Here is a 24317-nt window from a genome sequence, read left to right as displayed (position 1 = left end):
TCAACTTCACGGTTCCCAGCGAACATGTTGCCAAGGGAGAGAAGAAAATTGGTCCTCAAAAGTCGGACATTTCAATTGATTAACGGGTTTCTCTATAAGATGGGACCTGATCAAGTGTTGAGGAGATGCATAATGGAAGAAGAGATCCCAGGGGCGCTGAGAGAGGCACACGAAGGTCCGCCGAGCGATCACATGGGATCGGACACCACTGCTCGAAAGGTGTTGCTTGTAGGGTTATGGTGGCCCACGCTATACAATGATGCTCGTGAATGGGTTGTAGCATGTGATACCTGCCTGAGGGTAGGCAAACCACTCAAGAGGGACTTTATGCTTCTATATCCCTCCCGTGTGCAGGAATTGTTTGAGTGATGGGGATTGGATTTTATAGGGCCATTAAAGGCGAGCCGTGTGCGGATGTGTCGGTACATCGTGGTGGCAACTGAGTACTAAGTGTGCTGAAGTATGAACATTACCGGATAATTCAGCCTTGAGTACTGCAAGGTTATATATGAGCAGATTATTACCAGGTATGGCATCTCGATCCAACTAACAAGTGATAGAGAACATTTTGTGAACCATGTGGTTAAACTTCTGATGACCGAGTTCAAATTTGTTGACTCCTTGTCGAGCCCTTACTACCCAAGGGCGAACGGGCAAGCAGAAGCTACAAATAAGATACTGGTCTTGGTCATATACAAGTCCTGTGGCGTTGAACAAGAGGATTGGGAGGAAAAGTTTTTGTCTATACTTTGGCCCTATCGAACCATGTATAAGGTCACAACAGGCAGACACCTTTTCAATGATGTATGGCCAGGAGGCAATCGTCCCTATGGAGTTTATGGTATCGAGTTTGCGTATAGCCATCGAGAATAGACTGGGTGATATGGAAAGTTTGTAGGAAAGGTTGTACACGTTGGGCAAGTTAGATGAGCGGAGAATGATGGCTCAATGGGCCACGGAAGTAGCCCAACAACGTCGGAAAGCGTGGCATGATAAACATATTTGGCATATGTAATTCAACCCAAGCCAATTGGTGTTAAAGTATAATGGGCGAAATGAAATATAAAACCAAGTAAGTTCAAAGTCCGATGGCTCAGTCCTTATAAAATCCGTGAAGTTGGGGAAAACGAAGCAATCAGGTTATCAACATTGGATGGCCAGCTAGTCCAAGAACCAGTGAATGGGTTGAAATTGAAGATATATCACCAAAGGAGGCGACGGGACAACCCAGTTCGGACGTAGGCAGGATAGGACCAACTAACTTAAAAAGGTAATAATTTAAAAAAAAAAAATTAAGAAAACTCACCATACGGTTTTTACTGGTGGCAATAAAACCATATTGCCAAGAAGAAGTAAGCGGAAGCCAAAATCGACCGAAGGGAAAGAATAATAGATATCGCAACTAGTCACCAATATAGCTCAGTAGGCGATGGAAACACGAGAAACATAGAGGTATCATTGCACATTATAGCTTACCATAAAATTGAATACGTGCACCAATATGTATACGCACTTCAATCAATGTTGTGTGTAGGTGGCAAAATAGCAGGAGGGAGGCCCCTACGGTGGTAGCGGCAAATCGTAGAAGGAAGGAAAATCCATACAAGAATTCGTACGGTCATATGACACAGGAGGAGCAGGAGGGGCCGTATGACCACACACAAAAGCTATCAGGAGAACATACCATACGACAAAGCAAAAGACGTCAGAAAAAACAAGGTGTATAGCAATATAAAGAAGCAAATGTATGACAAACCACATCCATACGACAAACCACAGGCCCTCACTATACGATAAAACATGAGAGGCTATAGATCGTACGAGTGAAGGACAGGGTAGGGAAATCACAAAGGCAAATCTGTACATAGTGATGGTGGCAAGAGATAACAAAAATCCGTATGGTGGTAGCAATAGGTGAAATTCGTACGAAGACCGCAGTAGGAGAAATTTGAGCAAACAGTTGAAGTTGTACGCACAAGTTGAAGTGAAGACCGTACGAGGTAGGAAAAAAAATCATCGGGTACACCTGGGCCATACGGGTGCACAAGCCGTACGAGGAAGAGTAACCATCCGAAGACTCCCATCTATCATGCCTCTTAGCACATGCTTCCGACCATCCACTTCAAACCTCATCTCCATGGTGTGCACATTGAGGTAAAATTCCTTAATCATATGTAGCCATCTCATACCTAATACAATATCCATCTCTCCCGTATTCACCACATAGTAATATGCTTGGAAGACATAATCATTCAGCTGGAGAGTCAAATTGGAGATCATCTTGTTGCAAGAGAGAGTGAAGCCATCAACCACCTACACTCTAAAGCCATCAACCACCTACACTCTAAAGCCCTCAAATTCCTTTGCCTTAAGCCTTTTCAGGCCACCAAACCCTCATCAATAAAATTATGTGTAGCACTTGTGTCCAACAAAGTAATCACCCGCTAACCATTAAGAACTCCTCTAATCTTGAAAGAACCCTCTTGCTGAATGCTGGAAAGTTTGGCAAATGGTCTATCATCCTTCTGCTCCTATCCTAACTCCTCATCTGTACTTTCTGATTCACTTTCACTTGTTTTAGCTTGCTGGTCTGAATTTTCAGAATTGGTCTCATCAGCTGAATAGTACTCTATTTTGTTTTCTTTCCCTTTTGAGGAGCACTCATGCTTAGGGTCCCAAGGTTCTTTGCACTTGAAACATAGATTCTTTCGTCTCAAGTCATTAAGTGTCTCATCACTAGGTTTTGGGAAAGGTTTCTTTTCCTGGTCCGAAGTCTTATGGAAAGGTTTCTTATCCTTACTACTGGAAAAGGGTTTTGATGTGAATTTATTCCTCGGGGCAGCAAGCTCCATGCTATGGGCCTTCTTCATGGCCTCCTGAAAAGTGGGTGGGTCAAAGGCCTTCAACCGCCCACATAAGGGACAACCAATCGTCTCTCTTATCAGACACCATCACTGACAACCTCTGAAAATCAGCAATGTAGACCTCAATCATCCATACAGTCTGAGTTGAGCTAACTCCCTAAAATACATTTCTAGATCCTTTCAGTCAAAACAGTTGATGAGCTTATTGGTGAACTCATCATATGAGGTGATCGAATGGTGTCCCAAGGTAATCAATATGTGGTACCACCACTCGTGTGCCACACCATCCAAGTGCAAAGTAGCGAACTTAATCGCCTCCTCTTCTATCATGGGTCTTAGAGAAAGGTAGTTATCAAGTTTTTGCACCCAAGCCTGTGCTATACACTAGTCACTCCCATCATAATGTGGTAAGGTCAACTTACCCACCACTCGCCGAAAATCCCTATGCCCCTGTGGAGCCTTGTGGTCTGATTTACCAAATGATCCTACCCTAAGTCGCTTTTGTCCAATGAACTGGTCAAGGGTCAAAAACTCCCTGACCTTTGGTGGCAAGGTCATATACTCTATATAATGATGACAAATTTCCTCTGCTACAAAGGAATAGAGTTCAGGCTCTCGCCCCTGACGAGTAGGTGACTCCTCACGCTGGGTGAAAGTGGGTTGTAAGGGTCTAGGTATTGAACTAGAGAAAGAAGGGTGCTCTTGGAAACTGTTATGTTGACCATTGTGTCCCTGTGTTCTACTAGACTCACCATTCAAAGTGGTGTGTTGAGACTGATCCCTGTGCGGTTGGTGCTGCTTGGCCATTTGTCCCAACATCTGAGACATCATGTCCATCATGGCATCAAATTTCTTCTCGATCCTAGTGTTAAGGCTGATTGACCTAGCCCTCCCCTTATCCTTCTCGGCCATGGTACCTGTACAACTCACTGTCACTAGTCTTTCCTGTGAATCCCAATAATGCCGGAAACTGTCTCACCCTCTGGAACCTATGGTGGCTGCCACTATATGTGATACTCTTTGGTATAAGTCTGAAATTCTTTCACTCATCAAAAGGGTTCCGAATCACGGGATGGCAAGAAGACCTGTGCTTTGATAACACTGTGGTGACTCACCGCAATTTGGCAATGTGATTTTTTTTCTGATTTTTCTGATTAAGCATCTTTTTTCTGCTTTTTTTTTTTTTGATGTTTTGCTGATTTTTTTTGAGTTTTTTTTTGGTTTTTTGCTTGGATTTGCAAATTGATAAAAGAAAACAAGAAATAATTGTTGGAAATGATAGAACAAATATAAGTAATGAATGAGGGTAGTTTTCACTTTATTGAAGTTAAATCGACAATTACACACCCGATCCAACCATGTGCAGGTCTGATTTTGACTGGTACATGATAGAATTGAACTGATATGGTGCTCCAAAGGCCTGATCTGCCCTCTATGGTTCCTGATCTGAATTTTCTCAGATCTGATCTGCACCTTTCAAACCTGTTTTGAACCTGATCTGCTGAATGTTGCCTGGAAACCCTACCGCCCAGCTTGTATGATGCTCCTTTCTGCAATAAGGGGATATGGCTGGTTATGGATGAGCTATGGATTGCTGGAAGTGAAGCAACGAGCCCAGATCTGCTAATTTCTTCCCAAAACTTGCTCTCCAGCACTGCTGATCTCTGATTTTTCTTCTCAAACAGCCTGTAGATGCACTCTCACTGTGCCTTTGTTGATGAAAACCTGTGAGAAAACCCTTGGGTGATAGTTGCACACTTGTAGGCAATTAATCCTTTGAGAGATTTCGTTCCCAGAAGTCTGATCCCTGCTGAAACCACTGTTCCAGAGCTCAAAATTCCAATTTGCTGATGTAAAAATGAGTGAATGAATACCAATAATGGGCTCCAAATGTTACTTTATCCCCTCTCAACCCAATTCGAACCCCTTTAGGGTTTCCTCATAACCCTTAATGATTTAATAAAGTTTTATATTCCCCTTTAGGCTGATCGAACTCCCTTAAGGCTTATTCGTACATGTTTATCAAGTCCCCTTTATTATTTTAAGAACAACTTGTTAAGTCTCCTAGGGATCATGGCCCATGGTGGCCCATTTTATTTGTTAGTTTATTAAAATAATATAAAGTAACTTTATTAAATAAATACTTAATTATGATTATTTAAATATTAGAGTCATCACCTTAATATTTCAACTCCTTATTCTAAATCCATCAACCGGCCACCCAAACTGAAAACTGAAAACTTAAGTTGCCACTGATACTGAGATGTTGACTGAATGAGTCAGGCCAACTGCCAGTTCCCTCCTAAAAAAATAGGGGTTCTCCTAAAAACAAGGAAACTGACCCAAATCATCTAGAAATGTCCGTGAGACCTTCTGCAACACTCCACTGGTCTCTGGGTGGTCAACCGGTCACTATCAATCACCTCCTAAAATATAGGAACCTCCCAAAAAAATAGGAGACAATCCTCAAACAACTGAAAATGCCCATAGGGTCTCCTGCAATGCTCCACAGGCTCAAAGTGATCTCCAGGTGAACTGTTAGTCCTTCCCTAGAAAATTGGAACCCCTTCCTAAAAAATAGGAAATTGGCTTTGAGCTCTGGAAATGCCTCATAGACCTCCCTAGTGTCTCCCGATCCCTCTGAATAGATCCCCCACCCACTGCATTAGCCTACGGGAACTTGATAATAGGCTAATCCCTGCTAGAACACATCTGCCTTAGGAAGGGGACATTACATATTTTGTAAAGGGTATCACTAAAGCATAGGCTTTGGTGATAACAGTTCATATATTTATATAGACATGTGAAGTAATGTATCATGCTTTTTGTGGCAATGTATAGCTGTTTACTACTTTTTTTCTACTATAACCTTTGGGTATGCTGAATATATTTCATAGCTGTAAATCACACATTTGATCCTTATGCATGTTATCAATCCTCTGATTGTAAAGAAGTGCGATTTATGATAATGGACACATCAACATGAATATGCATGCTGCGAGGAAATTAATTCAGTTTCTTCTTTCTACATTTATTGAGGACAACGTTGACCTCATTTGCTCAATTTCTTTGTTCAGGTTGGGCCTAAAAGAGCTCGAGAGATGTGGTTTCTCTGCCGATTTTATAGTGCGGAGGAAGCAATGGAAATGGGCCTAGTCAACATTGTTGTTCCAGTAAGATACCATTATCTTCTATTTGATTGAATTAAATTAATTGTTTGATTTTGAAAAATTTGGGCTCCTGTTCAAACCACAATTGCTGTGTTGCTTTATTTTAATGGACACATTTTTGTGAAGGAACAATATACTCAAATTGTTGAATGCATTCACTGAGGTTTATCACAAAGTTCTGCAAGCCAGAGTTTAAAAAAACTAAAAAATCATTATTTTCTACCATTACTATCCATTCCAAAGATCATATGGTAATGTGTCTCACTTTAGATTGGCATTCATACATTGAGTCAATCACATTTAAACTTATATATTTGAAAACTCCTTTTTAAAATATTGGATGCACAAACACCACATGCTGCTATGTATTGTTATTTTTCAAATTGTTTTTAAGTTTCATACTTTCATAACAAGCAGCATATATTGAAGTGAGACACAATACCATGTCATAGTTAGGAACCCAGCAAACCTTTCTTTTCCAATTGATTCCCAATCTTGCAAGGAGGGAGAAGAGAACATCCAAATCAATTTTGGTGCTAAATCTGATGTATCTCATGGCCCCTTATAGTTTCATTAAATATGGTCAATTACCATTTACTAGGCAGATGAAATTCTTTTGAGGGACGCTATTTGATCAGTCTGGAGGCCTTTGCATTGACAATTTCATCACATAATTCTATTGCACTCTGATGTCCTTGTTTTGCTGGGTTATTATGTTGTAGCAAATTAGATTCGTCCAAGAGCTTCTCCAACCACTACCCTAAATATCCCTTTTTTAGGATTTGTTATTTGTTCAATAGAATTCATCAAACCTATCTTGCTTTTAAATTACTATTAAATTGTTTTGTTATATTTGCTGAAGGAGATTAAATTGATTCTACCAAATTTACAAAGCTTTGTATTGCAGGTGTAATGTCCCCTTCTCAGACCTGATCTTTGACTTGGTCATTATTGGCTTCAGGGCATGATTGAAGAGTTAAGTTGATATATTTAATTAAAAGGTCACGTTTTAATATTATATTCGAACGTTGACCCCTTGGCCTAGTCTATTGACTTTATGTTGTTTTGAAAAGTGGGCTTTTTGAGGGTGGCGCCTTCATTAAAGATTATTTTATTAATTTCCAAAGTCAAAGCAAGCTTAATGTGGGCGCATTTATCAAGGTATTGAATTTAATTAAAATATCAATATTAAGCTTGAAAGGAAAAGGACGCCATCTTGGAGAAAGGATTAGGGTTTGGATATTGAAGTGGACTTTAGGGTTTCGTGAAGTCAACAGGAAGTTATAAAAGGAAGACTTTGAGCATCATTTCACATCTTTGGTCTACAGTACTGTTATGTTGCCAGTTTGTCTCTGGGTTTGCTTCGAGGAATGAAGGCCTCCTAGCTTGGGCATCGCTTCTTGTTTGTAAGACAACAACTAGTGATTTTAGTTTAGTTTGTGAGTTCCTTGAAATTTGTGCATTGTAATCAGCATTGTAGTTCTTAGTTTCTGATTTTTGCATATTAGAAGTTCCTGGTTTTTGCATGTTAGCTTCAGCAGATTGGATGTTTAATTCATAAATCAAAAAAGACAAAGAAATTCGTTGTGGGTATTGCATATTCCCTTCCATATAGGGAAGGCGCCCATGTGTGCCAATTTGTAGATTTATTTGTGAAGCATCAGATTTTTAAAAGAGAAATCGCCCTTTCCCGCTGGGTCGTACTGTTGCTGTCTTGGGAATTGTGCATTGAGTGTTAGATGCTTTTAAAGTCTGTTTTCTGTTCTTAGTCTGAGCGCTCCTTTCTATTAGAGTTTTGCAATTGATATCAAGCATTTTGAATGAGTAAAGAGTGAGTTCCGAGCATTTCAAAGGAATCCTATGTTGCTGGTTATTTGTTGAAAGGTGCAGGTCTGTTAAATCAGTTTGGAGAAATCTGCAATATCTTTATTCGATGGTGGTGAGAGTTCTTTGAAAGCGATGGGAATGCTTCATTGAAGATTTATTCAAGTCTGGAGAAAAGGTTGGATCTGCTTATTGCCATTTCCGTTAATCTTACTTCTCAGCAAAGGAATTCATTAATATTGTACCTCTCTATTTATATGCTGATACGTATTGTTTGCAAGATTTCATCTTTCATAGTGTAAGCTGGCAGTAGTACTAACAGCAGAGTATAATCTTGCTTTATCAAATTGTAATGCTCTTCTTACTTTCAGCATTTGATATTGTATTTAATTGACCTCCGCCCTATGGTAGCTACTTTCCCATTCTGGGTTAGCAAGCACATTCTGGGTGTTGAGTATTTCCAGCTTCCGCATTTCTTTTCAAGCATTGTTTTGTAATCACTCCGCCATATGGTCGCCCCTCACTCCATTCTGGATTGGGTAGCACATACTTGGTGTAGAGTTCCCTTTCAGCATTTAGGGTAGAAGATCTTCTGACCATATGCTCGCCATCATCGGTGCCATTCTTGGTTAGAGTTACTGCATAAGCAATTTGTTTTAGATCCTCTGACCAATGCTCACACCTTGCCCACAACGGGATCCTGGTGTACATTCTGGTTAGAGTTGCTTCAGCACGTTTTGGTTTATCTTCTAACCTTAACGGGTGCATTGAATGTAATTTGTAATTTGTACAAACGAAAAAATTTGGCTCGGAATACTTCAGCAGGTCTATTCAAAGTTAGAAATTGTCGCTTTGTACTAGGTTTTTCAATTAATTTACTAAAGTGTTTGTGTCTTCATGTTTAAACCTATCCAATCCTTTTGTACTTGTGCTGTCTAGTATTTGTATATAGCTAAACAATGCAAACTTCAGGTCATAAGATTTATTTTGAGTAAACACTATACAAAGATTGATTGCCTTAAGTTGAAGAGTGCCTTAGCCTTTTGCATTAGGCAAATCCAAAAAGTCTTATTGTGAATATCAAGTACAGATTGTTCATACTAGGTTAGTTTTTGTTTGTAGGGAGCTCCCCCTTCTAATCAAAGAGTGATTCTCCTGCACATCTGCTCCTAAACTATAAAGAGCTATGAGGAGGCATCAAGTGTTACCAAAGAAGGCTTTTCTTATTCTGATGTGAGTTGTGAGGCTCCAGTGGGTTTGTTGTAGGTGTGAGAGAATCGTACAATTGACAGTAGTGAGAAGAAATGAAATCAAAGAGGGTGGATCCTGAGTGAAAGTGTGTTTGGGTGTCCTACAATAGAAGGGTGATGGGTAAAAGGTGTATGAATGCTCTTCACTAAATGGGAAGTGGGTAGAAGATTTTTGAGAGTCTACATCTTCCAATGTCGTTGGGTAGAGGGCATGTGCAAATTATTTGAGAGAAAAATTGGTTGTGGTTGGAAGTGTGAGAGTGTCATTTGTGAGTTGAATTTTTGACTCTTCGAGATTGTAGGTGTGTGAGTGTTGTGAGAAAATATTTTCTAGAAAGAAGACTTAAATTTCCTTGAGAAAGGCTATGAGATTTTCAATCATGGAGAGGAAATAAAGAGCTTTTGAGGAGAAAAGATGGGTTAGAGTTGAGAGTATGTGTGCAGAAATATCAGAGATGTTATATGCTTTGAAGGAGAAAAGAGTTGAAAGAGTAAGAGAAGATAAATGGTGAAAAAGATCGAAGATGCCAAATCCCATGATTTATCTAATATATTTTTGATTGCAGGTTTGAGGTAGACAAAGCAAGCGAAGAGGAGAACTTGATGATGGGAGAAATTGTATTATGCACCTTTGTATTTTTTGTTTAGTTTTTGCTGTTTGAATGTGTTTAGAGAAGTAGACGGAGATGCAGAAATGAGTTTACAATAATCTCATTTGCAACAATAAAATAACAGAAATAACTCTTCAAATCACTATTTTCAGAAGTACTCACATTCAGCAATAATTTTCAGAATTATCTTTGGAACTGAAAAATACAATATATCATCAAAATTATTGATACCCAGATGACCAAAATACATTTAAATCAAAGGGCCAACATACCCATTCACTGCAATACAAGAATAAGCTCAATATTAAATAAAATCAGCAAATTGGCACTTCCAGACTTGGATGCCACTTCTCAGAGACTCCTCAAATGGCTGTGAAATGATAAGTTTTCTGTTTGCCTCCAAAGCAACAAGAAAGACTCCCAAACCCTAGCTGCCAAAACTCCATGCCAAACCTCTCACTTGTATGACTGAAGAATGTATGACCAGAAAAAAGAAGTATATTCTGCTCCAATAATCTTCAATAAATCCTTCTTTCACCACCTCCTAATATTCTTCAATAGAATTATGAAAGTTTGTGCTCAAAATTGAAGTTTCAGTCAATTGTGAAGCCCAAATGTGATACTTGAGTGAAATGACCAATGAATCCTCCAAATTAGATCTTTCTCTAATGTAGAGGATGTTCCTTGCAAGGGTTCTCATCCTCACAAAGCCATAGGATGAACAAATTCAACCAGCCAAGTCTATTCTCAAAATATCAAATCGAAGCATGCTAAGAAAATGAGCTCAAAGCCAAATAAATAGCCTCCAAAAAACCCCACGCCCCCTTTTGGGTTCACTTCTTAATTTAATTTAAAACACCTTGTCTCCCCAATGCTGACTCCCAACCCCATAAAGTCACTCTTTATAATAATTGCCAAAAGCACTTTTACTTTTAACTTGGGCACCCATATAGACAAATACTAATAAATTAAATAAGGGTAAACTTAAATATTTAATTTAAGTGTTATTTAAATTTAAATGCTCCGGACCCCATTAAAACCTGAAATATCATCATCACCTGCTCAAAATAACATCCCAAAATAGAATATTGCCAACTGGCCACATCGGTGTTCAAGCTAACACTTACTAAGAATAGTCTGGACAATTTATCTAAATTCACTCCATAAAAGGGCATTATGCAAATCTCATCTGACTGAGCTCAATATAACACCTGTCATTGCCAAATGACCTGGATCAAATTGTCACCATGAGTCCCTTTACCCTAATTAATCAACCTACGGGAACCTGCTAAATAGGATAACATTTCTCAAGCTAAAAGTGCTTAGGAAGGCAACACAAGAGAAATCCAAATGCAAGTTGCTTGTCTAGCAAAAGAAGACCTGCTAGGAGAGAACAATGAAGATGAGGTAGAATGTCATGTAGTTGGCATGGAGGAAAAGAAGATTGAGCAGTTGTTGATGTTATCATTTCAAGGATGTTAAGAAAAGAATGAGACTGCAAAAAAACGAGAATGTAGATGTGGAGGTGGAGTTAGTGCAGATTGATACTGGTACAATATTAGTGGGAGAGTGCAGCAATGCTTTGTCCTTTAGAGGACATGGAACTGTTGGTAGATGTGCACATGAAGAAAATGAGGAGTACTTGAGAATGGTACAAGGAATAGAAGTTACAAGTATGACCTAAGGTATTTGAAGAGGGGATGAGTGTGCAGATTTTTGTATCAAGATAAGAGTATTGCTGTGTAGGATGTAGAAGAGGAGTGTGTCCAAGAAGTAGTGAGTGGAGAAAGGAGAATTTTTCTGCAGAAGTGGATGGAGAATGATACATCAAATCCTTGCCAGCATTTTAATTTGTTTGTTTCCAAAGAACACAAACTAGATCAGCACATACTGTAGAACTGATCTTCAACTTACAATGGCAGGCTCCCTATGACCTAAAGTCTAAAAATATAAACATAATCTACATGTGTGCAAATTGTACAGGATTTCAATGGAGTTATTCATTTTTAAATATCTAATTGATTATGTTTTCCCCCAATGCACGTGCCAGTTTGTCAACAGTCATCAAACCCTGCTGTTAGATTGTCAGATTTAAACGTAAATATCAAGCATGAATGTTCAACCCAACTTCATGCTGGCTAAAGCAAAGTCCAATTTCCGTTTCAACACATATTTGAAAGAAAAATATAGATGAATGTTGATTATCAGCTAAATCAGACATCAATAAATCTACATCAATGAATTAAACAAGTGAACATCATACAATTTTATGAAAGAAATAGTTAAACTGCATTCAAAGCTACGATTTAAATAAACAGATTTTGGTAATGCAAAGTTTGATCCAAATAAACCTACTTTTGATTTACTTTAGGAAATTACAAACATAGATTTAATAATTATTGAATGAGAGTTGAATTATTTCGGTGGCGGAAGTCTAATAGGAACTCTCATTTATCTTTTCTTTCAACATTATGTGGCACTTATTTATAAGCTATCAAGAGGTTGCTTTTAGAGATAAAATAGTAATAAAATATTCCCAAAAAAAGTAAAGTTTTAAAACAATCCTACCCCTATCTGTGGATTAGAGGAGTTAAAATTCTTTTAATACAAAATAATTCTAAAACAGACAATGAAAATAAAATCCTTATGATAAGTTCAAATCTATGTCCTTTGGGAAAATATAAATTTTTGTCAATATATAATTTTGAAAATCTAAATTGAGTTTGAGTTGCAAACTTTGTCAAGTCTTCTAGAGTCTTTGAAATACGGTGAACATTTTTTGGAGCCTATGAAAATTGTTGAAACCCTATCCATTGATATAAAATTGATGACTGCCTCTAAAAAATAACCCTCTAAAAATAAAAAGAAGTTTGAGCTCCTCTCACCACTCCTTGAAAAGACATACCTACTAAAATAGCAGTTTCAAAAAATAGAAATGTTATAAAAAGTGGACGAATTTTCTACCAAACATCAAAACTTCGGCCATGAGATTATGCCCAACATTTGAACTTGGATTTTCCTGAACTTGAAGGAGTTTTTTCATGGCAAAGCCAATCAGAAAGTGCACTTGGAGGAACTTGTGGATGGTAAATCCACTAGAAAAGTGTGCCTTATGTTTGACCCCTCTGACCCTTGGCATTGATCACTTAACTTACTATCACTTTTTTAATCATAGGTAGGACTTTGAGGTCAATTTGCCTTTTTTTGCTCATAGGCAAATTTTTTGAGTGGCTTTGCACTCCAAAATGAAGCTAATTACCTCAGTCTTTTCCTTTTCTTTTTGATACCAAGTTTTCAAGTCACTCAATATGAAACTACTATCCGGAGACTCCAATTTATAGAGATTTGTGGGAGGAGAAACCACTATAAAATTGTGAAACAACTTGCTAAAATCACCTGGAAAAGCCTGCACCTCCCTTAGTGGACAATCCATGAACATAGTAAAAATAGTAAAAATAATTAATGTTCACATTGCCTTCACATGGGTGCCTAACCTAGAGTCAATCACAATTAATAAATTTAAGGTGTTGCATTACTCTTTGATAGCTCTGACAAATCACCCCTAGAACATGCAAACCTGGGCACCCTACTTTGGGTAGCATGTAAATGACACATGTCAACATGCACAAAAATGCAAGTCTAGGTGGTCCGTACCCAAACACTGGATGCCTAGATGGAATATTCCCCTAGAATACATTGCAACTGTCACTAGCAAGTGTACAACTCTATGGGATGCAATTACAATCTGTCATAGGAAATATAAAATAAATATTTTATCTCTCATGTCCCTTAGGACACTTTCCAAAGAACATGTAGACACATGAAAATGACTTGGGAATGCAAGGTTAATGTCACCTATCTCAACATTTTCCAAGTTGACATTATACATTGCAATTATACCCATGAGATACAAATAATGTTATTAAATGTTGTGATCAAGGCCCATGGTGTTCATGCACCAAGAGAACTTAACTGTGGTCACTAGATTCATTAGAGAATCCGCAACATTATCCAAATTGTCAACCTTTACAATCAATACCTTACCATTCTCAACCATTTCTTGTGCAAAGTGATATTGAACATCAACATGCTTAGTACGAGCATGATACATAGGATTTTTCGCCAAGCATATGGCACTGTCTGTCACATCTGATCCTCAATGTCCTGCAATCAAAACCAATACGTACATCGAGTCTCTATAACCATACTACCTCCTTAGATGAAAGTGAATGTAATGTCCCCTAATAAATTCTAGTTTAAGTTCAACTAGAATATTATATTAATTATTTTATATTAATATTATTCTCAGGTTAATTATTTTATATTAGTATTTCTTCACTAATATAAACTAATTAATAAGCCGATAAACTATTTGTTTATTTTTGAAATGGAATAAGTTCGGGTTGGTTTCCAAACAGTTCCTGACAGAACGGATTCTTCTCTAAATTCATTTTAAATGGAGGCACTGTTACGGAGGGGAGCATATGATTAGATTTAATAACTGGAAGAGAGAGTTCATATTCATCTCTGTAGTCTTCGATAAAGAAATACAGAGTATTCCTTTTGTCAATATTAATTGGCCTATTGGGATTTTCCTATTGCTTTTATATCCATGGCGGAATCAAAACAGAGGAAGTAACGGCACGAACAAGTTCGGAATGGTATAATCCTGTCATCCTTCAGGCACGAAGGTATCACGTCTCTTATCTGTCGATATACGAACCGCCTAGGAGGTATCGGGTTGTTTAATAGCCAGTAGACAAACACGAAGGTCTCGTGTTGCTTGTGTCGTGATTGCTAAGATCATGAGCCTTTGCAAAGATAGTTCGAAACATGAAGGATTGCGGGACTGTTCTAACATCATCAGGGGGGGGTGTTAAGGCATGGCTGGTCTATTCAATACGGTAAACTACAAACCCGATATCGGGACTTAATTCATATGTTGTGCAAACCGTGGAGAAATTGTCTTGCATCTGCAATTGCTTGCTATGAATGCTTCGGTGTTTCCGGAAAGAGCCGTCTCAGTGTATTAATTAGAGTCAACACTGAATTGCCATTTTGGCTGTGAACACTTCAGGTGCACAAATATTAAAATCTTTATCAGTTGCAAACTGCATATTCATTTCCTTTCATTTGTAGAATTAAGAACTATATTTGAAATGATCTATAATCATTCCCCTTTTATATCAAACAAGTATAAATTTGCTGTGAATTAAGTAAGAGGAAGGATGCAATTAAATCAGAACTGTGTGATGAAATTTCCAGAAATTCAAAGATTCAATATCTTTGTGTTTATTAGCAATCTTTTGCTTGATTTGTGATATTTCTTTCCTTGCAAATAAATTCAGTTAAGGAATTTTACAGTGGTATCAGAGCTTTTGAATCCTGCCAACCTGTAGGGTGTTTTGTTTTAGTTGAAAATTCATGAAAAATCTATGCACAGCTGAGTATGCACCAGGGAAATTATAATTTTCGGAAGACCCGGGCCCGACAAAACAGATATCAAAACTTTCCTTTAGCACAAAGTAGTTCTTCTATTCAGTTTGAAATTGAGGACAGCCATATTGAAACTAACGAAGAGATTATTTTTGAAGCAAACAATATGGGGGAACCTAAAAACAATAGGGATCTCATAGCAGCTTTAATCAGAAGTAAACAAGATATGCAGGACAATGTCAACAGAATGACTAATTTAATGACCCAATTTATGGCACAAAATAATAATCAACATCAAAATGTTGGGGTAAATAATGGGGGTAGAGATGAGCATTCTGTTAATAATAATCAGCCGGAAAGAACAGGAACAGCCAAACCCTTTATGCCAACCCTCACTACTAGGATTGTTCAACTAGAAAATGAACCGACCATTAGAGAATTACAGGATGAGATACACCATGATTGGTTATTATTAGGGGATGATTTTAGATCAACAATGACATTTAGAGAATACTTGGATGTCAGAATGAAACATAGGCCAAGAGGACAGCGAGGGAATAACAGTGAATTACAAAGGAAAATTGGTACGATGTCTATTCCTTACTTTGATGGGTTAGGGAAAACCACAGCCAAGGCATGGGTGCAAAAACTTGATACCTATTTTCAATTAAATCCTATGTTGGAAGATGAAGCAATCAAATATGTAGCATTACATCTTGATGGTGAGCACATGAATGGTGGCACCATGGGCAAGTAACTTTGGGTCATAATCAGATTATTACATATGTTGAATTTACTGAGAAACTTATTGACAAATTTGATTCTAAAGATCCTGAACTTCATCTAAAAGATTTAACTCAGCTTAAGCATACTGGAACTGTTGAGCAATACATTTCTGAATTTGAAAAGTTTTAGTAACTAAAATTTCAGAGAGACATAAAATTGTTATATTCATAGATGAATTGTTTGATTCGCTCAAAGGATGGGTTAAATCCTTAATTCCTCCTACATTACAGACATCTATTAAAAGAGCAAGGGAATTGGAACCTTCTTCAAAAGGAAAAACTTTTAATAAAGGACCGCCACTTAAGCTAGATAAAGACAAACAACCGTTTAACAAGGAAAATTTCCCCAATAACAGGTTAGATAAAGAAGAAAGGGAAGAACTCAGAAGAAAAAAACTATGCTTCAGCTGTAGAGAATCATGGCAGCCAGGACATAGATGTCTGGGAAAGGGGAAAATTCATTACATTGAGGATATGTCAAATAGTGACGATGAAGAGAATGTTGAACCTAACATAGAACCGGCATCAAAAAACACAGAATCAGAGACAATAAAACATGGTGAAGGGGTAATAGCATCTATGACAGGAACACCACATTATAATATTTTCAGCGTTAGAGGAGTTTTGAATGGGCAACGTGTAGTTGTTATGCTTGATAGTGGTTCTACTCATAATTTTATAGATGTAGCTCTTGTGGAAAAGCGTGGTTTGCAAACTGAAAAACATGAAGGTTTTGATGTTAGAGTAGCAGATGGAACTAACTTATCCAGTACTCATAAAGTTCCTAAATTGAGTACTCTTGGTAATTATACTGTTACTGATGATTTTTATGTGATTGATTTGGCTGACACTAATGTTGTTTTGGGTATTCAATGGATGGAAACATTAGATGAGTACACTCAGAGTTTTAAAAGATTGGAATTCTCTTTTAAAATTGATGATAAGAAAGTAGTACTTCGTGGAATGTCTAACGGTGGTCCCAGGATCGTTAGTGCTGAAAGAATGGAGGCTATATTCAGACATGGAGATGTGGCATGGTCAGCACAACGTTTAATCTCTAACAAGGTATCAGGATTTGAATCCAAATCATATCAAGATGATTTGTTAAAAGTATTAGATTCACATCATTTGGCTTCCAGGGATATTCTTCCAGGGGTCCCACCTGATAGAGGATTTGAACATACCATTGAATTAGACGAAGGTGCCTAACCAATTATCACAACTCCTTACAGACATCCTAAAACATTCAGGGATGAAATAGAAAAGGCAATTAAGGAATTGTTGGATATGGGGCATATCAGGCCTAGATCTAGTCCTTTTGCATTATCAGTAGTACTGGTCAAAAAGAAGGATGGAACTCTTCGTATGTGTATTGATTACCGGGCTCTTAACAAGAAGACAATTAAAAACAGGTATCCAATTCCTCGTATTGATGAGTTGTTAGATGAATTACATGGTGTTGTCTATTTTTCTAAAATAGATTTGAGGTCAGGATATCATCAGATTAAGTTAAGAGATCAAGATATTCATAAAACTGCTTTTCGCTGTCATTATGGTCATTATGAATTTTTGGTAATGCCATTTGGTTTAACAAATGCTCCGACAACATTTCAGTCATGTATGAATCATATCTTTAACAAACAGTTGAGGAAATTTTTGCTAGTTTTCTTTGATGATATATTGATTTACAGCAAAACTTGGGAAGATCACTTAAAACATATTGATATAGTTCTTGGTATTATGGAATCTCAATCACTTTATGCAAAGGCTTCTAAATGTGAATTTGGAATGACAATAATTTTATATTTAGGGCATATGATCAGTGCTACAGGTGTACAGGTTCATCAGGAAAAGATAAGAGCCATTTTGGATTGGCCACCGCCACGAAATCTTATAGATTTACGAGGATTCTTTGGATTATGTAGTTATTACAGGAGATTTGTCAAAGGCTTTTCACAGCTTGGGGCACCATTGACAGATCTTACCAAAAAGGGGGCATTCCGATGGACTGAGGAAGCACAACAAGTTTTTGAGAAACTTAAAGAGGTAATGAGTTCTTGCCCAATACTTGCACTTCCAGATTTTAATCAGCCTTTCGTCTTAGAATGTGATGCATCTGGTGAGGGAATAGGAGCAGTTTTAATGCAAAATAAACATCCTATAGCTTATGAAAGCAGGAAACTCAATAACCTTGAGAGATTGTATTCTATTTATGACAAAGAAATGTTGGCAATCATGCACGCATTGGCAAAATTTAGACAATATTTGGTTGGTGGCAAATTTGTAGTAAGAACTGGCCATAACAGTTTGAGATATTTCTTGGGACAGAAAGACTTGAATGACAGGCAGCGAAAATGGATCAGTAAGATCCAAGCTTATGATTTTGAAATTGAATATGTGAAAGGTAAAAACAATGTTGTTGCAGATGCATTATCTAGAAGGCCTGAAATAAATGCATTATCTGTAGTAACAGCTGATTGGAAATCTTTATTGCTGGTTGATTATTCTAAAGATTATTTTGCATGTGATTTGTTAGATGGTAATATACAAGATGATAAATACAAGGTTGTAAATGATGTTATCTATTACAAGGATAGGATTTATTTGATTCCAGGTTCGAAGTTGAAAGAGAAAATCCTCCAATCAGTACATGATATTCTTTTAGCAAGGCACCCTGGATACTTTAAAACTTATCGACACCTAAGAGAAAGGTTCACATGGAAAGGATTAAAAAATGATGTCCTTCGTTATGTCAAAGAATGCACTACTTGCCAGCAAAATAAAGCAGAGCATACTTATCCTATAGGTTTATTACAGCTGCTGCCTATACTAGAACAGAAATGGGAAAGTATATCAATGGATTTCATCACAGGTTTACCGAGGTCCCAAGGTAAAGATTGCATTTTTGTTGTGGTTGATAGATTAACTAAATTTGCACACTTTTTTCCTATCACTACAGAATTCACAGCTATTCAGATCGCAGATTTATTCTTTAGAGAGATATTCCGTTTACATGGTTTACCGAAGAATATAATCAGTGATCGAGATAGTAGATTGTTGAGTATATTTTGGGGGGAGCTTTTCAGATTGATAGGTACAGAGTTGAACCACAGCACCAGTTATCATTCGCAAACAGATGGACAGACCAAAATAGTGAACAAGTGGATAGAAGGTTACCTTCGTAACTATGTAGCAGGACATCAGAAAGCTTGGGTTCGTTGGTTATATTTGGGTGAATATTGTTATCATACTACATTTCATATGTCAATTGGCATGACTCCTTTCAAAGCATTATATGGCTACGATGTACTCTCTTTTCTTGACCTTGCTTTTGATCAAAGTAATGTTCCTAAATCTCGTGATTGGCTTTAGGAAAGCTAGGATATTTTGACAACACTTAAGGAAAATTTGCAATGTGCACAGAATCAACAAAAAAATTTATGCAGATAAAAAGCGAGTTGACTGCCACTTTGATGTTGGAGATTTGGTGTATCTCAGGTTACAACCGTATCGGCAGTCATCTCTCAAGCGTAGTGGGGCTGAGAAATTGAAACCCCAGTTTTATGAACCATATCCTGTTGTTCGACAAGTTGGAGCAGTTGCATATAAACTAGCTTTGCCAACGGATAGCAAGATACACAATGTATTTCATGTATCTTGTCTCAAAAAAGCGTTGGGTTAGCAAGTGACAGATTCCGAGGATTTACCACTAATGGATGACGACGGTAAGTTAGAGATGATACGTGAAGTTATTCTGGATACCAGAGACAGGCACTTGCGGAACAGAACAATCCAAGAATACCTTATCAAATGGAAAAATTTGCCTCATGACGACGCTACATGGGAGAATGCAAATGTTCTTGAGCATTCGAATTTATAGTTGCTTGTGGGCGAGCAACACGAGGCAGGGGAGACTGTAATGTCCCCTAATAAATTCTAGTTTAAGTTCAATTAGAATATTATATTAATTATTTTATATTAATATTATTCTCAGGTTAATTATTTTATATTAGTATTTCTTCACTAATATAAACTAATTAATAAGCCGATAAACTATATGTTTATTTTTGAAATGGAATAAGTTCAGGTTGGTTTCCAAACAGTTCCTGACGGAACGGATTCTTCTCTAAATTCATTTTAAATGGAGGCACTGTTACGAAGGGGAGCCTTCAGGCACGGAGGTATCACGTCTCTTATCTGCCGATATACGAACCGCCTAGGAGGTATTGGGTTGTTTAATAGCCAGTAGACAAACACGAAGGTCTCGTGTTGCTTGTGTAGTGATTGCTAAGATCGTGAGCCTTTGCAAAGATAGTTCGAAACATGAAGGATTGCGGGACTGTTCTAACATCATCGGGGGGGGGGGGGGGGGGGGGGTTAAGGCATGGCTGGTCTATTCAATACGGTAAACTACAAACCCGATATCGGGACTTAATTCATATGTTGTGCAAACCGTGGAGAAATTGTCTTGCGTCTGTGATTGCTTGCTGTGAATGCTTCGGTGTTTCCAGAAAGAGCCGTCGCAGTGTATTAATTAGAGTCAACACCGATTGCCATTTTGGCTGTGAACGCTTCAGGTGCACAAATATTAAAATCTTTATCAGTTGCAAACTGCATATTCATTTCCTTTCATTTGCAAAATTAAGAACTATATTTGAAATGATCTATAATCATTCCTCTTTTATATCGAACAAGTATAAATTTGTTGTGAATTAAGCAAGAGGAAGGATGCAATTAAAATAGAACTGTGTGATGAAATTTCCAGAAATTCAAATATTCAATATCTTTATGTTTATTAGCAATCTTTTGCTTGATCTGTGATATTTCTTTCCTTGCAAATAAATTCAGTTAAGGAATTTTACAGTGAAGAAGCCATATACTTTTCTGTAGTGGTGGATAAAGCAACTGTAGGCTATCTCTTACTCATCCAACTCATTGTATCTCTAAATAAAGTAAACACAGTCAATAGTGTACCTTCGACTATCCAAGTTATTTGCCCAATGTGCATCAACAAAGCCTTGTATATCTAATGACTTGACCAAATCATCATTATCATGATAAACCAAACAGTAATTAGAAGTAGCTTGCAAATATATAAACAACCTTTTATCAAAAGTCCAATTTTCTCTACTAGGGTTAGACATAAGCTTGCTCAAAAATTCCATTGGCTTGGGCTATATCTAGTTTTGTGCAAACCACTGCATACATTAAACTACCAAGGGCACTAACATAAGGAACCCTATGTGGCACTAGCATTAGCCTATAGCCTGAGTTGGTGCTCAAAAGATTCAAACAATGATTCTCTTTGTGGCCAAGGTGTCTACTGCAATCCTTTATTTTCAGACGAATATGTTTCTACAAATGATTCCCAAGAAACAAATGTGCTATTTTCTTCTTCATTTTCATATTGTATGGAGAAAGAATTTTCTAAAATCCTCATGATTAAAGAAGAAGAAAGTATTCTAGTAAAGGATGACCATATGCTCTTGGAATCCAGTATTCAAAAATCAGATTTGACATTTGCATCGACACAAATTTCTCCATGGCCCAAACTATGTGAAGGTTGTCCGATTCGTGGGTTGATTTATTCCAATCCAGATTATTGGAGGGATCTTCAGATAGAGGATATTGGTATGCTTGAAAAGATTCCAAAAGTTGCCAATAATGTTCAGGGTTATACCAAAATGATGCAAGAGAGCTCAAAGATTTATGATGAGAAATGGTTGTTCAATACTTTATTTAGAAATCTATCTCGTCTCACACGTCATTTTGATCAACTTACTAAGCTTACTGTTGGCGGCAATATTGTACACAGAAATAAAACTAGTTAATTAAGTTGTAATTGTATTGGTTAGTTGGCAACAAAGGGGTGGCAGTTGCGGTGCGACGGTTGGCGCTCGCACCCCCTCAGCATCTTTATATACTTCTGAATGTAACTTGGGGGACAATTATCAATGGAATAACATCTCTTATATTTTATCTGATATCTATGGCATTATTATTCTGCATTACGTGTTTTATCTGTGTACTTTAAGTTATTCACCCGAGAGGGTAAACATTTGGCACCATTGTCTAGACTTACTCGGGAACCGAAGACGCGGATGGCGCACAGACACGATGGGCCTACCCGTTGGTGAGATAAACCCAAAGGCCGACGACGCGCAAACAGAGCTCTACAACGGAGAAGACACTGTGATGAGGGAATTTTCAATTCTGCTCCAGGTAGCCATTGAGACCTACGTCCGACGAGAGGCCATGAAGGCGGAAATCCCACCAAGTGCTGTGTGGACAGTGCTGGAGGTTAGCCCACCAGTAAATCGGTTGATGAACCATCTTCCCCGTCTTCTTGCATAGGCATCGCTGGCACAGCAAGCTCGCCTGGAGGAGATTGCCCAGGAAGAGTGACGCCAACAAATTCTTCAACAATACGAAGAAAGAAGCCGTCAGGAAGCGGAACAGGATGGCATGAAGCCAGGAAGGAATTGAACCCTGAATCCCATAGGGATAACGGAACATTTTAAATTCAAATAAAAGTGTCATAATATTGACACGAGTTGTATTGACAAAATGAATTAATAAAGGCGTGTTCTGGTTTATGTGTTGTGAATTATGGAAATGTATGGGAATTAATGCCCAACCTATTAAATAAATATAGAAATAAAAAAAAGCAGAAACGGACGAGTGGGAGGCTGCGCAGAGGGCCTTGATTCTGGAACAGCAAGTAGAACATAGACGGAGGCTAAGGCAACTTGCCGAAGGACGACCTGCCGAAGGGTGGCCCGAAGGGAACCAAGGAGGTGTCACGGAGGGTGTAGAAGCCAAGGGAAATTTCTACACGTCGCAAGAACACCGTAGGATGCGAAGCCACAAAGAGTTTATAGAGGAAACAAGGTTACAGCGGAATCTAGTCGAAGAGACTTGGGATCAGTTTAGAAACTCATCCCTTACGCCACGAAGTGAGGATCACCAGAGGGAGCCAGGAGTGGGTGCGGGTGAGAATGGAGGGGAGGACAACCATACGGTTGCAGGTGCCACACACAGCAGGCAAAGCACCATGCCTCCAGTCACACACGCAGAACACAGCACCGGCGCCGGAGGGAGCGACGCACAGACGCAGCCACAGCCACCTCCAGGAAGACGACCCCCCTCGATGGCAGGCAAACAGAAGTTGCCTAAATTCAATGGAGATGGCAATGATGACCCGTTACGGCACTGTCATACACGTGAGACAATATGGTCAGCCAACGGGGTAGTTGACAAAGCGGATTGGGTGGTGCAGTTCCCTGCCACCCTAAGAGGAGTAGCCATTGATTGGTACTCTGATGTGGACAAAACAAAGGTGGGAACATGGGATGACCTACAGAAAGCTTTTGAGGAGTTTCGACTCCTTCGAGATGATAATGAGATCGTGGCAGAGATACTAAGCACAAAGAAGGGAAAGCACGAAATAGTGCGAACATACAACCGACGATTAAAGGAATTACTGGGGAAGATGGAAAACCAGCCTGTTGATGGACTAAAGAAGAGATGGTTCGTGGAAGGGTTGCGGCCATCCCTGCGGAAGAAGATGAAGATTGTATCGCCCACTTCATACGATGACGCATACAACCACGCGATGGATTTGGAAAGTGAAGACAAAACATCGTGGAAGAAAAAGGACAAGTCCTCGGGAGAAAGCAGTAGTGACGAATCATCAAGTAAGAAGGTGCAAGCTCTTCAAAAGGATATGCACCATATGTTGAAGGAATTTAAGAACATGAAAGGAAGCACGAGCAAAAACGAAGACATGTGGTGCACTAATTGTAAGGAAGAAGACCACACAAAAGGCACCTGCCCGAAGAAGGCCTTTTGTGAGATTTGCCAAGTGATGGGACACTCCATCAAGGAATGCCCATACAACATGAAAACCCAAAGTACGCAAATGAGCCAAGTTTTGTTCACTGAGTAGGCCACAAAATCCGCACCAGCGGGTACGGCCCAGCAAACCAACACAACGGCATCATCTGGAGGTTACCGGGACAATAGACGCAGTGGCGGAAGGAATAACAACAATAACAATAACGGAAGCCGTATCCAATATGACGCCAAGGGTCGGCCAATTATCCAATGTAGGGCCTGTAATCAATGGGGGCACTTCACCCGTGATTGCACGAAGGAAGCCACCCCTCAGCACTTCGCCCGTGATTGCACGAAGGAAGCCACCCCTCAGCACCTCTGCCGATGGTGTGGGCCAGGCGACCATGAGGACGCAAATTGCCCAAAGGCAGGGGTTAATCTCCTCAACATTGAGAAGGCTGAGAAGATGGGTGAGAAAGAAGTATTGGTAGTCACCCGCACTCAGACGAAAAAGGCCACTTATCCCGACCCCCGTACAGAG

At 38.6% G+C, this 24317-nt stretch overlaps 1 protein-coding gene across 2 annotated transcripts in view; it reads left to right on the top strand.

The window, feature by feature from the left end:
* The window catches only part of LOC131078958 (1,4-dihydroxy-2-naphthoyl-CoA synthase, peroxisomal), a 311267-nt gene that overhangs the window by 239143 nt on the left and 47807 nt on the right, over positions 1-24317 (top strand). For both annotated transcript variants that reach the window (XM_058016811.2, XM_058016812.2), the window contains one exon: positions 5942-6037. In XM_058016811.2, the coding sequence (XP_057872794.1) occupies positions 5942-6037 (96 nt within the window). The remainder of the gene's footprint in view (positions 1-5941; positions 6038-24317) is intronic.

This window comes from Cryptomeria japonica, chromosome 10 (genome assembly GCF_030272615.1).
Source record: "Cryptomeria japonica chromosome 10, Sugi_1.0, whole genome shotgun sequence".
NCBI classification, from domain to species: Eukaryota; Viridiplantae; Streptophyta; class Pinopsida; order Cupressales; family Cupressaceae; genus Cryptomeria; species Cryptomeria japonica.
Note: the sequence above shows the minus strand (reverse complement) of the source record. Positions and strands in the feature narration are given on the sequence as shown.